At 36.8% G+C, this 20,218-nt stretch overlaps 1 protein-coding gene across 2 annotated transcripts in view; it reads right to left on the reverse strand.

The window, feature by feature from the left end:
* Positions 1-20,218, reverse strand: part of LOC127654829 (beta-galactoside alpha-2,6-sialyltransferase 2-like) — an 85,958-nt gene that overhangs the window by 24,548 nt on the left and 41,192 nt on the right. The window contains exons 2-3 of one of the 2 annotated variants that reach the window (XM_052142292.1): positions 8,993-9,048; positions 3,173-4,123 (exon numbers count right to left, since the gene is read on the reverse strand). In XM_052142292.1, coding sequence (XP_051998252.1) covers positions 3,173-4,070 — 898 coding nt within the window. In that variant the 5' untranslated portion in view covers positions 4,071-4,123; positions 8,993-9,048. The remainder of the gene's footprint in view (positions 1-3,172; positions 4,124-8,992; positions 9,049-20,218) is intronic. The other variant, XM_052142293.1, reaches the window with a different exon arrangement.

Genomic DNA, 20,218 nt, shown 5'->3' on the forward strand with positions numbered 1-20,218 from the left:
AGAATATGAGTCATATCAGGACAGAAAAAATAGAGCCTGTGTGTGTGAGAGGTATAGCTAGAAATTTTACAGACACAGAGTGTGAAAATAAGTCAGAATGGTAAAAGAACAAATCTTTCTGCTACTTCAACATTATTCTGTCATATTACAAATGGTTACATGTCACACATTATACATGTGCTATAGGGGTCAGAAGTCACAAGTGCTAAATATAGTAACTAAAATGGTTTGAGCAAAAAGTCTAAATAAACAAAACAAATGCTGGTTTTCTCTAGCAGTGGTTTTTAGATGTTGGTTTGAAAACGCCTAGTTCAAAACCCTCTGAAATAAGTTCATTATTTTCAAACTAGAATTATACACTGGTAGCACTTGCCATAGATGTGGCTGTCTTGTTGAGCACTTCTCACGCGCCTTACAGTCTAGCTGATCCCACAAATGCTCAATTTGTTTAAGATCCATAACACTCTTTTCCAATTTTCTTTTTTCCTATGTCTGTGTTTCTTTCCCCACTCTAATCTTTTTTTTTTTTTCTGTTTCAAAAGTGGCTTTTTCTTTGCCATTATTCCTATAAGGCCTGAACCTCTGAGACTTCTCTTTACTGTCTTTACTAACTGGTGTTGAGCGGGTAGAATTCAATGAAGCTGTCAGCTGAGGATATATGAGGTGCCCATTTCTCAAACTAGAGACTCTGATGTACTTATCCCCTTGTTTAGTTGTATATCTGGCCTTCCACATCTCTTTCTGTACTTGTTAGAGCCAGTTGTCCTTTGTCTTTGAAGACTATAGTGGATTGACTGATGAGTTTCTAGAGAAAGCGGTTTCTTTTTTGCCATTTTTGACCTAATATTGATCTTAAGACATGTCAGTCTATTGCATACTGTGGCAAATCAAAAATAAACACAAAGAAAATGTTAAGCTTCATGTAACCAAATAGCTTTCAGCTGTGTTTGATATAATGGCAAATTATTTTCTAGTACCAAATTAGCAATTTAGCATGATTACTCAAGGATATTTGATATATATATTTTTTCAATAGTGACGTTGTTTTTTATATCAGTAATGTCCTAACTATACTTTTTGATCAGTTGAATGCCACTATGGTGAATTAAAGTACCAATTTCCTTCCGAAACAGCAAAATCTGTTCATTATTCCAAACTTTTAGCCGCCAGTGTACATACATGCTTGCGTGTGTGTGTGTGTGTGTGTGTGTGTGTGTGTGTGTGTGTGTGTTATAATATCAGTTGGGTAAATAAGGGAATACAATAAAACCACATTTGTATATATTAAGGCAAGGGTCAACGATATAATGAAAATAGATTTAAATGAAATGTTGAAATATGTTGCTATGACAAGAGTAATTTTTTACAAATGTAAAGGTTGAAGCAAGTTGTCACATTATGGCTGGGTTTTATACATTTTTAAACAGAAATTTCAAAAATAAACCTTCCCAGAAGAAATATTCACTGGAGTAAGAAAGTGTACTAAACTAGTCTTCTCAATATGTTTTTTGAGGCAAAGTCACTGCATTACCACTAGGTGGAAGATAAAGATCAACAACTAGGGTAGTACAGTAGATACAGTTTGGGCCAAAACAAGAAACATCTGGGAGATTGCAATTTTTGTGATTGAGGTGATAACATGTTAATCAAATCTGGATATCAATGCTGATAACTGGGAATACTTGATGTGATAAACAACATGTACTCCAATAATTATACACTAGTGTTTCCCATACAAAAAAGGAAAATCACCCAACGGAAAATAGAGCGGAATTTTATTAGAATCTTGACAAAAATATAAAACTATATTAAATTATTCAAAAAAATGTATATTTTTGTCATTTAAAAAAACTAACATCACAAATGTTGATGAAACTCTACAGTTGCTATTGTCCTGAGAAACAATGAAAGCTCCTTTCTTACAGCCATTACCACTCCGCAACCATAGATGCCAAAGTTGGAAGAATTTGGGCTCTTTGTGTGCCCTGTGAAACTCATGACTATGCAACCGTAAAGGGCATCAGCATCCCACTGACCCATTCAGAGAAACTAGCATCATCACAGAAACCAAAAACCTCAAGCAAAAAGATTCAGAGAGAACAGCTTCTCCACCCTACCAAACAAGGCCTTTCTTTATCGCTTTCTCAAAAAAGATTAGCATCACTTCCTTTAGGGGCCTATTCTAAAAATGCCAGATAAGAAGACCTATTTTGGTTTGGATCCAAGCTAAATCCATCAAAACAAGCAACTATATATAACATGAAATTGTGACCCTAATCCAATACTTTCATCAGGAATCTAAAGCATTAATGAAAAACTAACACCTAGGAGGATGAAACAGTTTAGAGAATACCACAAAAATATTATACAGACACCACTGTTGCCATAGCAATGTTTTTTTAATATGTATATAGTTTTGAAATCTGATTGGACAAGCTTTGTTCAAATTACGCACATATACTCAAAACTGCAATTGCACAACAATTCCGTTTTCTGTCAATAACGTTAACTAAGTTATAGTTAAGCTAATGATCCAAGACCCCGTTTCCATGTGGTATTAAGATGCGTTTTGGGTGATCCAATTACATTAGGTCAGTCCTAAATACAGGTCTAAGCAGGATCTAAAATATTTTGTGATCGGATCACAGAAACCACAAAGGAATGTGGTTAAAGATGCATGTGATCACATCGCATTTGAGGTGTAAATGCAATCCGTCCTGAAAGCGGATACATGAAATCCATTAAAATATCAGATAATTCTGTTTGAAATGTTGCGTTCATTCTTAGATTAAATTTTATCTGCATCTGGGAGAAACAGCGTACCATTTTTCCACGCTTTCTTTGTTTTTTCCGACTTTGTTGCATATTATTATCATGTAGTAACACAGTAACATAGTGATTGATGTATGTCATCGTGAAACCAGACTCCAAACCCATATGGACTTTCTTCCTTAGAATGAATCACAGGATATGTTAAGCAAAATGCTAGTCTCAGTCACAATTTACTTTAATTTAATTTTCCCATTCAGTGAACATGAATGGTGACTGAGGCTGTCAGTCCTTCTTTTGTATTCCACCAAAGACAAGCCATATGGGTTTGGAAGGGCTTGAAGGTGAGTAAATGGCAGAATCTTTCGGTGAACTAACCCTTCAACTTCACTCTCTCACTCACCAATCTCCTTGCCAAGTCCAGAGTGGAGCATAGCTCCTGCAGAGGTGACCACTGCACAGGTCTGGAAGCCTGACCGATAGAGCTGGTTTAAGGGAAAGTCAGGTACAATCTTCTCCCAGCCTAAGTTGGAGAAAGGTCTCTCGGCCCCATCCAAAGTTCTAACCTTCCCTCTCTTCTTCATCTCACACAGTACTTCTTGGCCACTCTGTTGGGCATTCCGGTGCCCCCTGTAGGCCACACCATGTTTATTATTATTCAGGTAGTCTTTTATAGCCCTCTGGAGACGTGGACTAAGCATTCCCACAGACAAGCTCCCTCTCCAAAGCCCATGCACTACAGACTTCGATCTCGGTTCGTAGTACTCCTCTGGGTCAGAGTTATCTTGCCTAATCCCTACTGCCCGTTTAGTTGTCCTCATTCTATCCTCCTCTTCTTCTTCATCATCATCATCTTCCCCACCCACCACTCCCTCATTCTCATCATTTTCATCCTGTTGAGGTGAATCCTGATTGTACTCTTGTCTTTCAGGGTTGCGACTCACAGCGCCTGATCTTGAGCCCACGTCTTGGCTCTGGTGGTCTGCATTGGGGTAGGTGTCCTGTTTGAGTGGACTAGGCTGGGAATCGGGACTGGGGTTTTGGTTTTTCTCCTGTTGAGTGTTGATGGAGGCAGGGGGCGTGGAGGAGGTGGCAAGCCCCAAATGGCTGGCTATAATGGTGCGGGGGTTGCCTTGCAGTGAGGTCAGACGGCGGGTGTCCGTATGGGAGAGAGCACCCACAGTGTGAGACTCATCCACTCGGGACTCCATAAAGTAGGAGAGGAGAGCCAGGAAGACCAGCACCCAGAGCAGCATAAGCCCGAGGGCCAGCCGTCGCCACTGTTTCAGACTGGACTTCATTTCCCAGCAGTCCTCTTAGCCACGCGCTGCTCCACTCAGCAGGGGCAGGAGGCCTACGACAAGACACAACCAGTTAATTTCACATTTTCCCTTAAAAATGCAAACACACTGATTCTTGAGATTATTCATGGACATAACATGTTTCAAAATTGAACCTGTGATTAGTGTTGATAATAGATACATTTCCACTTTGAAATTAATTTGAGATTCTCACTAAAATGTTTTTAACACAAATGTAATTAATATTTTGCTCAAGTACTTACTATATGTACTTTATACAGGATACTTATTACATACTATATATAATTGACATATATTAGGGGTGTAAAAAATATTGTATCTTATACCACGTGTCTGTTAAATGTTTGATTCTGATTGGTTCACAGACGTTCCTTAGGTGTGCAATAATGTTTCAAGGAAACGCACGGCTATGAAGTAGTTCCAGGACTTGAATGCATAACAGTTCCATATCACTTTGCCAAATTATTTCAGTTATTTCAAAGAAACCTACATGCTACCACAACAAAATAACCAATTAAAACAAAGACAATGGTTATACTAAATCAGTTACGAACGTCAAATAATGTCTAAAATATGCTAGATTTATTTATATTTCCGTTAAAAAGAGCCTTCACGCTCCCTCGTCACACCTGGACTTACACATGCTCACACACCTACATACCAATGCGCATGCGTGCGAGCGCACACACACACATATATATTGAGACTCGAGTAGTGACCAACAAATAGAGCCGCAACCCCATGACTTGATCAATACAACAGTTTCTTTTATGCAAAATAACTTTTAGCATGTGTAACTTTTAATGTTTCAATGTATTTTCGCCCTAATCAGCCTCATAGCTATAGTGGAAAGCACCGTTGGCTACCTCTCTCACACAAACTCTATCGGAAGCAAAGTAAGCGTATCGCTGTGACTCAATGGGATTGTAAAAAGTTGTTTAGAAATAGAAAAGCTATAAACAAGAATGGTGACACTCGCTGCTGCTGAGGTTTAAAGGGTTAGTTCACCCAAAAATGAAAATCATCCCATCATTTACTCATCCTCAAGCCATCCTAGGTGTATATGACTTTCTACATTCAGCCAAACACAATCAGAGTTATATAAACAAAAACAAATCAAATAAAATTCGGAAAAATCTAATTCCCAGCTTTATAATGGGAGTTAATAAAGGCCTTCTAAAGCGAAGCAATACATTTTTGTAAGAAAAAATATCCATATTTATAACTTTATAAACTCAAATTACTGGCTTTCGGTAACGGCTGTTAGCACGTTCACAAGAGAGTCAAGTTCCGGCATATGACATAGGCGTTGTAAGCTACAGTGATATGAACAGGGAAGCGCAGAAGATAGAGCAAAACAAAATGCCGGTCACAAATTAGAAAACAACAACAAGGATTTTTAAAGAAAAATATAAGAGGAGATTGAGTTTTTTGACCAGTCGTATTTGTTTGAACCAGAGAACACCAACCAGGAACTCCAGGAGATGGAGGAGGCTGCAGCAGCGGCACAGACAAATAATTTGGTAGAAGGAGAATACGGGATATGTGGTGGTGCTCATGCAGGAAATGCGAGGTAATGCCAACAGAGGTTTTGCTTCCATGAATGGACGATTGGAATGACTGGATAGACACACGAACGCACCATTTTAAGACTAATACAAATCTACAATATACCTGTAGCTAACACAACTCACTTCTTTTCGGCATTTTCCTTTGCTGCAAACAGCACACGCTTCCGCATTCATCACTTCATTTTTAAGTGAACTAACCCTTTAAACTTACAGTTTGGCAATTTGAAGCGATGTTATTCCTGACGAGAGCCACTTTAAACAGAGGCAATTCAGTTTCTCTTTCTCTCACTCTCTCTCACACGCACACACCCACACGTACTAACTTTTTACTCCAATACCGAAAATCAGCACATCCTCCGATACTAATTCTAATGTGATGTTTTCAAACAAGCAACGAAGTCTTGAGCTGTATCAAAATTAGATACACTTGATCAAAACAACAGTTTCTGTATTATCTGAAATGTCTGTGGGAAAACAACCTTGTGGTCCCCCTCCCCCTCTCTTAAACTCTCACACACGTGAACACATACGTTATACGCATAATGGACACAATCACTCGCAAGTGAAAAACAGAGCCGTCATGTCAGGGCACACCTGCATCTCAGTGGAGCTGAAAATAGTTGTTAAGGTTTACAACCGAAATATGGTGACACTCGCTGCTGCAGAGAAGTGCTTAAACTTACATCTTGGTGATTTTGAAGCAATGTTACTTCTGACGAGAGCTGCAACAAAAAAGGTAATCCTATAAGCGATCTCAGTTTCTAAATTTCTCTCTTTCGATCCTTCAAAAACAAACTCACACACAAACTCACACACACATGCACAAACGCACTACCTTATTATGCCAGTAAGTCCTCGAGTAAAGCAGTGCAATCCTCCGTTTCTAGTTCTAAAGTGACATTTTCGAACTAGCAACGAAGCCAATAATAACAGCGGTAAAGTTTACATGCAAAGTTTCTGATCAATATCTCAATTGCTCAAGCCAATTAATAATATTGGATTATGAAAATATATTGTAAAACCAGAGCCCAGGTTCCTCTAGTGATTATTTCCACCTCTATCTAACATTGAAATTAGTTTTTCTCTTTGCTACAGTCACTTCAGCTTGTAAACATGGGGCTTTCAGACAACAACGCATGATTTTCTATAAAGCTGCTTTGAAATTATAGGTATTGTGAGAAGTGAAATATAAATAAGAGTGTAGATGAATTTATTTTCCCAAGAAAAACATGAAAATTGTGAGTTCATATTAGTTTTTCTCAACAATCATCAAAATAAATGCACAGCTGTTGTTTAAGTTACTTAGAGCTCTGTTTTTTGTTGCCAATGTCAAAACAGTTTTATGACATTTATGATTTATAAGACATTTATGTCAAATACATACAAAACATTTGTGGGTGCTCGCATCGTATTTTATCGTACCGTGAGGCTATATATCGTATTGTATCATTTATGTATCATTACATGCACATATATATAAATATTATATACATATAAAATATACATGCACACAACAGTTCCACTTTAGTTCCAGTCCTCAAATCTGATTGGACGAGAGATGTTCCATGAGTACTGATGGTCTCCCACCATCAGCACTTGGACGCTTCACTGTGTGTGTGTATCACTCCGCTTGTGTTCGTGCTGTTCCAAAGAGTAAGAGTAGTACAGATGTGTTGAGCTATCTGTCTTACATGCAATATTGTATCATTACATATTTTAGCCGGTGATGGCAAAATAAAATTTTTGTGTGTAATATAAGCCAGTTGGTGACGTGAAGCGAGTCAGCATCACTCAGTGTTTACATTCAAAAGCTCTCCATGATCTCTTGTATTAATACTAAACTACAAAAGCTAGGAAATAGCTTTTAACTCCTTTAAACTAAGAATTCAGCATTAAGGCTCATCACAGCTGAGAGATACAACAGACTGATTAATTACACAAATTAAAGGTGCTTATCTCTTTCTGGAATTTCTACATTGGAGAGAACATACCATTCAAAATGGCAGAGGACCTTGTGAAAGCACTTGCACCATGGCTATTGTAAACTAGGGAGGAATACCCCAACTTGGATGGCTTTTTTTCCCCAATGAGAAAATAGGACAAATGTAAGCAAAATGACATTATCCTCAGAGAGCTGACTAAGACACTACAGCATCATTAACAATAGGTGATCGCACACGCTCCATCTCTCTCTCTCTCTCTCTCTCTCTCTCTCTCTCTCTCTCTCTCTCTCCACACACACACACACACACATCCTTGTTTCTCCAATAACTTGTTAGAAACAACCCAAGCCCAAGCTGTGATAATATTTCTAACGTGACATTTCTGAATTACTAATGGAGGCTTTGACACATCATTTGTTTTGAACCAGCAACAGCAGATTCTGATCCGTCGTGTGCATTGTTCCATGCACAAATGCGTTTATGACCGTACTCAGTTCTTCCTAATTTTTTTAAATGTACTTGTTCATTGAACTGTTGTATATAAGCAATATCACACTCGCAATCGCGCTTCAGTATATGGCCCTAAATCAGCACTGCTGTGATTTGGCTGCAGTAGTGATGATGTAGGGCCATATTGCACTCTTGCTCGTGTGATATTGTAATATATATACATATATATATATATATATATATATATATATATATATATATATATATATATATATATATATATATTAATATACATACACACATAGGCACTTGTGTAAAATATTGCATACAGAGGATGTCTTCAAAATAATGCCATAAATAGATTAATTAACATCATACAAAGTCCAGTAAACATAAAAAAGCTACATCAATATTTAGTGTGACTACCTTTGCCTTTAAAACAGCACCAATTCTACTAAGTACACCTGGAAACAGTTTGTCTTGGTTGCTGGCAGATAGGATATTCCAAGCTTCTTGGAGAATTCACTACAGTTCTTCAGATCACAGATCTAGTTTGGCTGTCTCAATTGCTTCGGTCTCTTTATGTAACCTCAGACAGACACGATGTTCAGTGGGGGGCTTTGTGGGGGCATTGTCATCGCTTGCAGGTCTCCCTGTTCTTATGATCTTTTCAACTTGCAAAAGTAATATTTGGGAGTCTAACATTTACAGTATATTACCTATTGACACATGTCAAAAACAGGAAAGACATCTCTTCTTATGGTTGTCTCCCCTGAGATCAGTCATACTCTGACATGCTTCAGTGTCATGTTTCTTTTCACAAACTGCAAATCTCAATTTAGATACGAGAACACCAGGCGTCATAACAGTCTTTTGGTAGGCAATGTTGTGTTAAAAAAAAAAACACAAAAAAAACACAAAGACACAGGCTTGTTACCTCGGTGTATTTCCTATTTCCTTAACTCCATTGACCCTCAATTAGTTTGTCTGTCCCTGAAAGACAAAAAAAAAACAACAACAAAAACAATTAGAGACAATAACAGTCTTTTGAAAAGAAACCAAAAGCATATGATGTCACTTCAAAAGCTTCAAACCAAAGATGAACATACATTTCTGTGTGTTTTTGGTTCTGTTTTTACTATGTGTACTTTTGGCAGAAAGGTTCTGGTTGAAAGAGGAAGCCAGTTTCCCAACCTCAGCACACTACAGCAATGGCTCTGACCTTCAGATGCTGCTGGTGATGTACGATGTGTTGGGAAAATTTCTCTGAGGTAATCCTTACTGGTAAATTCAAACAAGTCCCTCTGGACTTAGTCTCAACCTCAGAAGGAACACTCAAAGACTGCCCACAGTTTGTTCGCTGACTCTCTGATGCATATTGCACACACAAATGCCAAGTGCTGGCTGAGCCAAGTAAGAACAGTGACCAAGAAACAGCAAACTGAACCAGCCATTGAGCCACAAGTCACGTCTTGCTACACTATTAAACTATTAAGCAACTATTAAATGAAAGAGAGGATGAAAAACATTTAACTTACACACACACACACACACACACACACACACACACACACAGACAGAGAGGAAAGCGAATACATAATGTCTTAAATACAATACCATTTTAGTTGACAGTCAGTAAACAACGGCTCAGCTTAATGAGGACATCGGGTATACATAAGACAAACAGTTTTGATAAATGCAGATCTTCTTTAAAAAATTTAATCCAGAGATGTTATATGACAAATTAACAGGCCAATAATATGTCACTTAGAAATTAGTTTAAAGAACTGGAGTATTGTTTAGCAACTTGAGTCTGTGTGTGATAAGATATGGAAAGGAGATTGAGTGCAGCAGGACTTTCACAACAGTGAAACATGTGACATGTGGAAAGAGGAAGTTGACGAGCCGAAACGTAAGACATATGGAAATTGGAAGTTGATGAGCTGAAACTTGTGACATATGGAAAAAGGAAGTTGATGAGAAATAAAAAACAAAAATGGAAAACAAATGTTCAAATCCAGGGCAAGATTAATGAGAAAGGGTAATGCTTTTACATCAATTTACACACACACACGCACACACGCACACACACGCACACTTTCTACTGTACATATGCCAACACATTATAAGCAATGTGTATAAGTTCTATATATTAACATTAGTTAATGCATTCTGAACTAACAATGAACAATACATGCTGTGAAAAATTGTTAATCGTTTGTTCATGATATGTAAAGAATTTCCTAATGATAATGTAAAGAACTTCACTGTCACCAAAATTGTTTATGGATTAGTAAATATTACATTCAAGATTCAACTGCTCTACTGAAAGAGCCATACTAAGATTATAGCATCTTATCTGAATACGAGATGCTTTAGTTTAGAGTAGGGCTGCCCCTGACCAAAGATTTTCCTAGTCAACTAGTAGTCGTTAGTTTAAGCCATTAGTCGACTAGTAGTCGTTAGTTTATGCCATTAGTCGACTAGTTGTTGCACGCTTAGGATATAAATTGAATTGCTTAATTATCTATTTTTGGGGGGGCGTCAGAAAATGGTTTGAGTTCCAGGGCTGAGAAAGAATGTTATAAGTAACATTGCTAACACTGTTCTACATTACAGAGAAATACTATACCGTAATAATGAGCCTTAAATTCTACATTTTACAAGCGCACGCACGAAGCGAGCCGCAGCAATACCGGCAAAAGCGGTAATGATCCTAAATGTGTCGGAAAAACCAGAAAGGAAACTGTCTGAACATTTTGTTAATTTATAGAGAGAAATGCACATTAGGGTTGTGCTGACAGTCGCTGATCGACCGGGTGTCATAAGATGAGACTTCAAAAGTACAAATATTACACTCTCAATTATTAAGTCATAATAAACAAGTTATATATGAATGAAAAGTAAACAACAATTAGATTAAGTACATATATGGCACACTGCAGGAAACGTCAAGTCAACGATTCAATTGTTTTATTGGTAATAAATAAGAATCTATTTGCAGAGCCATTATGAATGTGTACGGACAAGCATGTGAGCCACTACAGAAAATAAGGGGAGAACACAGTGCATCAATGAGGTCATGAGATGAACATGATAAAAAAACTGCAATTCCTCCTCCTGAGCCTGATCTGAAACCTTGGCAAACAAAGACACAAGACACATTTCAACCAAAGAATATACATAACAATGCAACACAGGGTGAAGAAAGTGAACAGACAGAACTAGAGAGAACGTTCAAATAGAGGGAGGAAGTAACAAGGAGAGCAGAAATGTGAGGGAGCTACATGCAGCACATCCACTCCATTATTCATTAGACTTGCAAGAGCCATCAAAACGGGTGACTTCCCAGAGCTCTTTTAGGTCATAATGCAAGTCACTCTCAAAAGCGCACTATTGCAGTAACATGCACAGCAAGAATAAATGCACACACGTCTCATTCCCTAGAAACATCTACAGTAACCTCAGACAAATGAAAATGACATGTAGTACACAATTCGCCGTAGACCTACAATGCAATTCAGCACAAAAACCCTTTTTTAGTATAAATTCTCCTCCCTGCTCAGTAGGTGGCGATATGCATGAAGACTGCAAATTTGTTAAAATGAAATGAAGAAAAATGTGAAAGTGAAGATTGATAGTAGTTTAACTTGACACAGCGGATAAAACGTTTTGATCCTGTGCGAGACACTGAAGAAAACAACGAGACTGGCGAAATGATTACAGACATCTATCTAGTGCATGTTTACAAAGAAAAACAAATTGCGACAACTTCAGCGTGAAGGGCTCCTGACATTCACAACAAGCACAGCTCCCGCCCCAGTCCACTAGACCATTTATGGAAACCAAGAGTGATGGGCGGTTGCGTCTTTACAAATCATGAAGCCATTTGTTCACTTGCATTTCTCAGTTTCTCATCTAAATTTTAAATCATGTAGATTTGCAGAAGCAAACCTGGTACTGTGTTGATACTCGCTACAACTTTATACTTTCCCTAACAATATTTCAGAAATCAAGCCTTGGATCCGGTATTTTCTGTAAGTTTTATTGACCAGAAAAATGTGTGAATGTACCATGTTTGTGAGTCCATTCTTTTTGATGAAGTGTCAAATGGGTTAGGGAAACTATACGCATCAGTTACGATTAGGAAAGCTTATAGCTTAGCTAATATTTCAGTAGAGTAGGCTAATAGTGGCTATATAGATTTTATGACCATCTTGCCCATCACTGGAAACCAAGCTGCAAAACACAACATTCAGAAAATGATCACATTTATGACATAACCATTATATTGCTTATTCAGTATTTAGCCACTTGTGTTAGGCTTCAAACAGCTAATTTGAAGCTATATAAAAAACCTAGGGCTGTCAAAGAGATGTCTTGCATCATCTTTTGTGAAGTCCTAGTGATGGTGGATTTTTTTGTATTTTTTTTCTGGTGGTCCCACAAAAATCAATTAGACCAGGTTGACAACCTACATTTTATTTTTTATCAATTTCACTAGAGATCGACCAATATATCGGTTTTGCCCATTATTCGGCACCGTTAACAGATTTCTGCCATTATCGGTTATTGGCAAAAATCCACACTGTTTTTCACTGTTGCGTCTGGTGCTGGTGCGGCTGGGAAGGGTCTGCTGTTGTTATACAGTATGAGAGCGGCCTCTAGAGAAATAAGACTATAGAGAGATAAAAACTATCACTTCACTGATTCCTTGGTGTTGTGTCTACACATGAGACAACTATGCATGGAGCGGAACACTTCAGATGCGGATTTAAATCATCAACAACGAAAAGGTATGTATAAAGTACACTACAGTACACGATGTCATATCATTATAAAGTAATTAATTTGTTGACTAGATGCTGAATTAGTAGAGAACAGCAATATGTTTACCGACAAGGCTGAGAGGACGCGAACATTAAAGCTAACCTCAATCGGTTAGAATAAATGTGACAAAAATTCACAAAGTCCTACCCAAATGTATAAATGTCATGATTGTTACCATCAATTGCCATCTATTTGTATTAGTTTATATCCAGCTGGACACGTTTATGCATTTGTTAGCCAGCTAAGTTGCATATTTAAAACTAGTGACATGAGAAAGCAAAGTAATATCTTCATGCAGCAGAGAGAAACACGTGTATCCTCACTGCAATATGAAGACTTCAGGTGCATCATATTATTGCACAAAAAGAAATTCAGTAATCATTCAGTATCAATTTTAAAAACTATCGGTTGATTAATCGGTTATCGACAGGTACTGCCCAACTTAGTTATCAGTATCAGTAAAATCCACTATTGGTCGCCAAATCCAATTCCATCTTTAAAAGCATAACTTCAACATCTTAGATCAGATTTGGTTCTTCTGTAACAATAAGGTTTGGTTTTTCTGGCTTCATCTTCTTATGAATCCCAGGACACTTAGGAAGAAAATTTCATACACTCTGACCCCATTTACACCTGGTATTAAAATCCATCTCAGGTGATCCGATCACAAGTTGCTAAATACAGGTGTAAATAGGGTTTCGAAACCTTTTGTGATCCGATCACTTACCATATTCAGAGGTAGTCAAAAACGAATGCCACAACACATTTGTAGTGTAAATGCTTATCCGTCCTAATGTGCCATATACCAAAAGTGAAGGCAAGGCTCCAAACTAAATAAATGATTAGGGATCCATTGGCTCCTAAAATGAAATCCTATGACTCAAAAGCTGCCAAATTACAGAATCAATCAATAATATAAATGATTGTTCAAGTTCATGTTAAGTTTTGTAGATTAATTTCGATGATCTATAGAGAGGAACTGATTATTAATGGTAACTTATAAACCTTTAAAGATAAATCTACCATGAGCTTCAAGGTTGTTAAATCGATGGAATATGCTTCTGCTGAAGCCATCAATCTGCATTATTCAACAATTTTTTTAATCATGTTTAATAGAGGAATTCTTAGTGAATTACACAAACAGTGAATCTTGAAGAAAAAGGTTCACCTAATCAAAGAGTCGTCTTCAAGCCACCCATGGCAAAAGAGCCCTGCATGGACTGCCCACTCCTATGACGCACAGTGAATAAGGTAATCAAGTCAGCCTCCATACACACTCAAACTAATTACACATTTCAAGCATTGTATAGACTTCATTCCTCAAAACAATGATTGACTGATGAGTTTCTAGAGAAAGCGGTTTCTTTTATGCCATTTTTGACCTAACATTGACCCTAAGACATGCCAGTCTATTGCATACTGTGGCAACTCAAAAACAATGTTCAGCTTCATTTAACCAAATAGCTTTCAACTGTGTTTGATATAATGGCAAGTGATTTTCTAGTACCAAATTAGCAATTTAGCATGATTACTCAAGGATAAAGTGTTGGAGTGATGGCTGCTGGAAATGGGGTCTATCTAGATTAGATTTACCTTATTCGAATTACTTTTTTTTGCATAATCCGGGCAGTAGCTACTGGTAGCAGGTCTCAAACACTGCTAGCTTTGCAATTTCGCGCCCTGTTCTCAAAAACCCTTGGAAGGCGCGTATGCGCAAAACTAGTTTTCATGGCAGCTGAATAAACAAAAATCTCGCCTGGTCAAGATGTATTCGTCAAGTGCATGTCATCGAAGTCTGGAATACATGAAGAGACAGAAGCAGTTGAGACAGACTAAATAGATAGAAGAACTGTGGTGAATTCTCAAAGAAGCTTGAAACTTCCTATCTGCCAACAACCAACAAAAACTGTGTCCAGGTGTACTTAGGAGAACTGGTGCTGTTTTGAAGGCAAGGCTGTCATACCAAATATTGATGTAGCTTTTTTATGTTTACTAGTCTTTGTATGACGTTAACTGATAAATGAAAAAATATTGATGCCATTATTTTTGAAGATAGCCTCACTATGCAAAGATTTTCACAAGTGTCTAAAACTAGTACTAAGTACTGTATATGCACACACACCGATTAGCCACAACATTAAAACCACCTGCTTAATATTGTGTAGGTCCCCCTCGTGTCACCAAAACAGCGTAGACTTTCAGTTCGAACCAGTCTGGCCTTTCTCTGTAGACCGCTCTCATCAACAAGGTGTTTCCGTCCACAGAACTACCACACACTGGATGTTTTTGGCACATTCTGAGTAAACTCTAGAGACTGTTGTGCATGAAAATCCCAGAAGATCAGCAGTTACAGAAATACTCAAACCAGCTCATCTGGCACCAACAATCATGCCACCGTCCAGATCACCGAGATCACATTTTCCACATTCTGATGGTTGATGCGAACATTAACTAAAGCTCCTGGCCCATATCCGCATGATGTTATGCACTGCACTGCAGCCACACCACTGTCTGATTAGATAATCCAAAGGATGATTGTTGGTGTCAGACAGTCTGGTTTGAGTATTTCGTAACGCTTTGAAAGATGTTTAGGCGGATATTACTCTTCATCCATTTTTTCACAGAACTGTGAAGCATCCATTTAAATAGCTAATATGTGAGCCCAGCCTTCACGCTTCACAGGCAGCTTCAGAGATGAAATCTGCACAGGAGATGGAGGACAGGCTGCCAGGGGCGTAAACATTCTATTTGCTTTTATGAAGGTAATTAGAATGCGCGCTCTGAAGGTATGAGGCCACAAGCAATCTGATTATACAACAGCAATACATGGATGCCTTTTGAACAGTAACCTTGAGAAATGAGCTTTCAGATTAAATGTAATGGATCCCATTTAAACTGCACTTGTTTATGTGATGGTTTACATTTTTACAACGTAATGGATCTTATTTGGACGGCACCACTTTATGAGATGGCACCATTATTTACAGGCAATTCTACCCAGGCATGTGATATTTTTTTTGTAGCTATATCTCGATATTTGTCAGACCTTTGACAATATTCAATATATACCATGAAATGTATTTATGCATTTGCTCTGACATGATTTAAAAAGTTTTTTTTTTAACTTTTTCTAAGAAAGGAACCATCATTTCAACCAATCAGCCATTGTAGCAAATTAGACTCCAAATGTTTAAATGCTAGAAGTAAAATACAGCCATTTTGATGTGTTATTCATATTTACAAATGTCCTTCAGAAAATTATGGAATTTACCCTTCAGAAAGTCAGCATGGCCATAATTACATTATAAAAAAACACAGAAAGTGGGTGACTTTGCAAAGCTTGTGATCTTGTAAATTTGAATTTGAGAACTTTTACAATACATATAAAACAATAAACAAACATCTTATATTTTGCACTCGCAACATTTATACTTTTGTGAGTGCAATTTCATCTTATGAGTACAACTATTTATTGTACAAGTTCTCAAATGAAAACCTACAAACTTTCAATCTTTGCTACTGATTTTCCTTTATATTGTTGGCAGATGTCAGATAAAATAAAGATGACTTTCTAAAAAATACAACACTTGCTGTTTTTGCTAAATGTGTGCAATGTCAAGCAACCCTTTAATTTATTTCCTTTTTCATTCTTCTAACCTGTTTTTCCCATCTAAAATATTGAGTGCCAAGAAGGGACTTTACCATGTTTTTTTATTTTTATTTTATATACAAACACACACACGTATACATTAGTGTTGTCAGTTGATTAAAAATTGTAATCATGATTAATCACATCATTGTAGTTAATAGCAGATTTTAAAAGTGCTGAAATTTGAAATACTTATTTTCTTGTAAAAAATAAATTATTTCCATCTTAGGAAAGAAAACAAAACAACATGTAGCAATATAATGCTTTATTAACATTTTCAAAACAAAGCTGTCCACAATATCAAGAAATGCACTAAAATATCACCAATTCATGTCACATCGAACGTTTCCCAAAGTCTAAGTGGGAGCTTGACTCATTGAAATGGGTATTAAATCTCTTAAACTCTCATCCTCCACAATATTAATTTGCCGGTAGACTATCCACTTTGTTACAGCAGTTGTGAAGCTGGGTTCATGATTCGCGTCAGATCGGCAACACCAGCGCCAAGTGACGCTATTAGCTCACCATGAACAGTCCATGCACACAAAAACGTCTCATTCTGTGTTTTGGTGAGTTAAGAGTTGGTGTGCTTCTGTGGTAATTAAAATGTGCCTTACGTAGGCTGAAAAATACTTGACTTCTAACACTAATCCCATCTGTGCTTTTTTTGTACATAAAATAGTGTTAAGAGCACCTTCCTTCATTTTATCACTGACAGAAAAGTGCTGTAAGAGATTTTATTTACGGAAATAACAACCTCCTTTATCATAGCAGAGCGTGTAACGGTCAACAAGCGTGTTAAGATAGTTCCACCAATAGAATGCCTATGTAACCGCCGCATTATGGTATTTTATCCTAAGCTTGTAGGCTACACTTGGTAGAAGTGCTCTGGTGCTGTGGCGTATAGCCAGTGTAATGACTCTGGGCAGACACATTACACATTTTCAGCACTTTACTCCAGTGTTTATGCTGTATTAAAGGTAAATGTACCTTTAGAGAGGAGAGAGTGGAGTGATAGAGCCTGAATGGGGATTATTAGGAGGCCATGATTGATAAGGGCCAGTGGGGGGAATTTGTCCAGGACACCATGGTTACACAACCAAACTTTTCAGAAATTTCCTGTGATTTTTAATGACCACAGAGAATCAGAATCCCGGTTTAACATCTCATCCATTGGACAGTGCCCTTTTTTACAATATAGTGCCCTCATCACTATACTGGGGCATAAGGACCCACAAAGACAGCAGGGTGAGCACCCCCTGCTAGCCTCCCTAACACCTCTTCCAGTAGCAACTTTAGTTTTCCCCAGGAGGTCTCCCATCCAGGTACTGACCAGGCTCAAACTTGCTTAGCTTCAGTGGGCAACTGGTCTTGAGATACAAGGTTTATGGCTTTTATATATATATATATATTTATTATCAAAATAATCGTTAGTTGCAGCCCAAAAATATAAATATATAAAAATATAAATATATATATATATTATATATATATTATATATATATATATATATATATATATATATAATATAAATATATATATATATATTATATATATATATATATATATATATATATATATATATATATATATATATATATATATATATATATATATATATATATATATATATATATATATATATATATATATATATATATTTTAGGGCTGCAACTAACGATTATTTTGATAATTGATTAATCTAACGATTATTCGACGATTATTGCAACGATTAATCATTGACTCTTAACTGATTATTCAGCTTGTGCCCGACTTAAAAGGTTGTATGAAATGTGCTTACTAACAATAAAGAGTACAAAATCATCTTTTAAAAATAACCCTAAATGACATTCACTGAATTAAAGTGAAAAAACACTTTTTACTATGTTTAATTCAGTAAAGAAATTCACTGCAAATACAAAAAACATTGTTATCAAGTGTTTTTGTGTTTAAAATTGTCATAAAATCCTTAAAACAAGGTAAATTTACTTGAGAAGCAACATATAAGATATTTAGACTTGCTTTAAGAGACAAATATAAGTGTATTTTGTATAAATGTGTATTTTTTACTTTGTTATACTTCTGTGAGTGCAGTAAAGTCAAAATATACTTATATTCAAGATCTCTAAAAGCAGAAAATCTCTAAAGCTCTAAAATCTTATATGCTGCTTCTCAGGTGAATGCATCTTTTTTTAAAGGATTTTAGATATTTTAAAATATTTGTAATATTATATTCAACATTCTCAGATAACAATTTTTTCTTCTGCAGAATAGCTGACAAAAAAAAATACATGTGGTTTTAAAAGAGTTTTAGATATTTTTATTGGAAAACAAGCCAAAACATATCATAAACGTATTTTGTTGCAGTGTATAATAGGGCGAAGACTTCCTCTCTCACCTTTCTGTTGACATCAATCCATCTTTAACTCACAAAAAACAAACTCTCTCTTATTAATAAAGCTGCATATTGCCAATTTTCTTCACGATACGAAATGCAGAGTGACACATATATTATGATTCAATAACTCACGAGCCGTTGCGTTATAATTTAGCTGCATTAAGCCTGCACGCTCGAGAGATGAGTGTCCCTGCAACAGAGTGCGCATCAGCCGGGTGCAGTTTCAATCCCTCCCCCTTAGATATGGACATTCGCGCAACTCATAGAAGAGGCACTGACCACACAGAGAAATGCCAGTTTCAGAGTTTGTAGTTATTTACATGACCTGCTTCTGTATTATTTGAACTTTAATAACGCTATAACGCATTAAATATAACAGCATTTAAAATGTAACACCGGGGTGTAACGCCGGCTCCGCTTATTCCACAACGAGAGTGCTTCTGTATTTACTTATTTGTTATTTTTGTATCATTCCTTGTACTTTGCGATCTAATGCACATTCTCGCAGATGAGCAGGGACCCTGGGCATCTTTCCTTTGGTGTTTTTCAGAGTCAGAATAAAGGTCTCTTTAGTGTCCAAAGTTTTTACAACTATGACCTTTATGCCCTACCGTCTGTAAGCTGTTAGTGTCTTAACGACCGTTCCACAGATGCATGTTCATTAATTGTTTATGGTACATTGAACAAGCATGGAAAACAATGTTTAAACCCTTTACAATAAAGATCTGTAAAGTTATTTGGATTTTTACAAAATAATCTTTAAAATATAGTGTCTTGAAAAAGGGACGTTTCTCTTTTTGCTGAGTTTAAATGCCTTGCATGTCTTCAGCTGACAGCTTCATTGAATTCTACCCGCTCAACACAAGTTTCATGTACAACAGTAAAGAGAAGACTCAGAGGTGCAGGCCTTATGGCAACAATTGCAGAGAAAAAGACCATTTTGAATCAGAAAAATAAATTGTTAGGGTAGTCAAAGAAACACAGACATTGGACAACAGATAATTGTAAAAGAGTGTTATGGATCTTAACCCCACTGAGCTTTTGTGGGATCAGTTAGACTGTAAGGTGTGTGAGAAGTGCTCAACAAGACAGCCACATCTATGCCAAATGCTACAGGAAGGGCTGGGTGAAATGTCACATGAGTATCTGGTCAAACTGTCAGTTAGAATTTCAAGAATCTGCAAAGCTGTCATTGCTGCACTTGGAGGATTCTCTTTGAAGTAGTTTTAAAAAGTTCTGAATTTTTTTTCAAATTGTAATAGTAATTTTTCATGTAATTAATGTCC

Source organism: Xyrauchen texanus, chromosome 14 (genome assembly GCF_025860055.1).
Source record: "Xyrauchen texanus isolate HMW12.3.18 chromosome 14, RBS_HiC_50CHRs, whole genome shotgun sequence".
Classification (NCBI taxonomy): Eukaryota; Metazoa; Chordata; class Actinopteri; order Cypriniformes; family Catostomidae; genus Xyrauchen; species Xyrauchen texanus.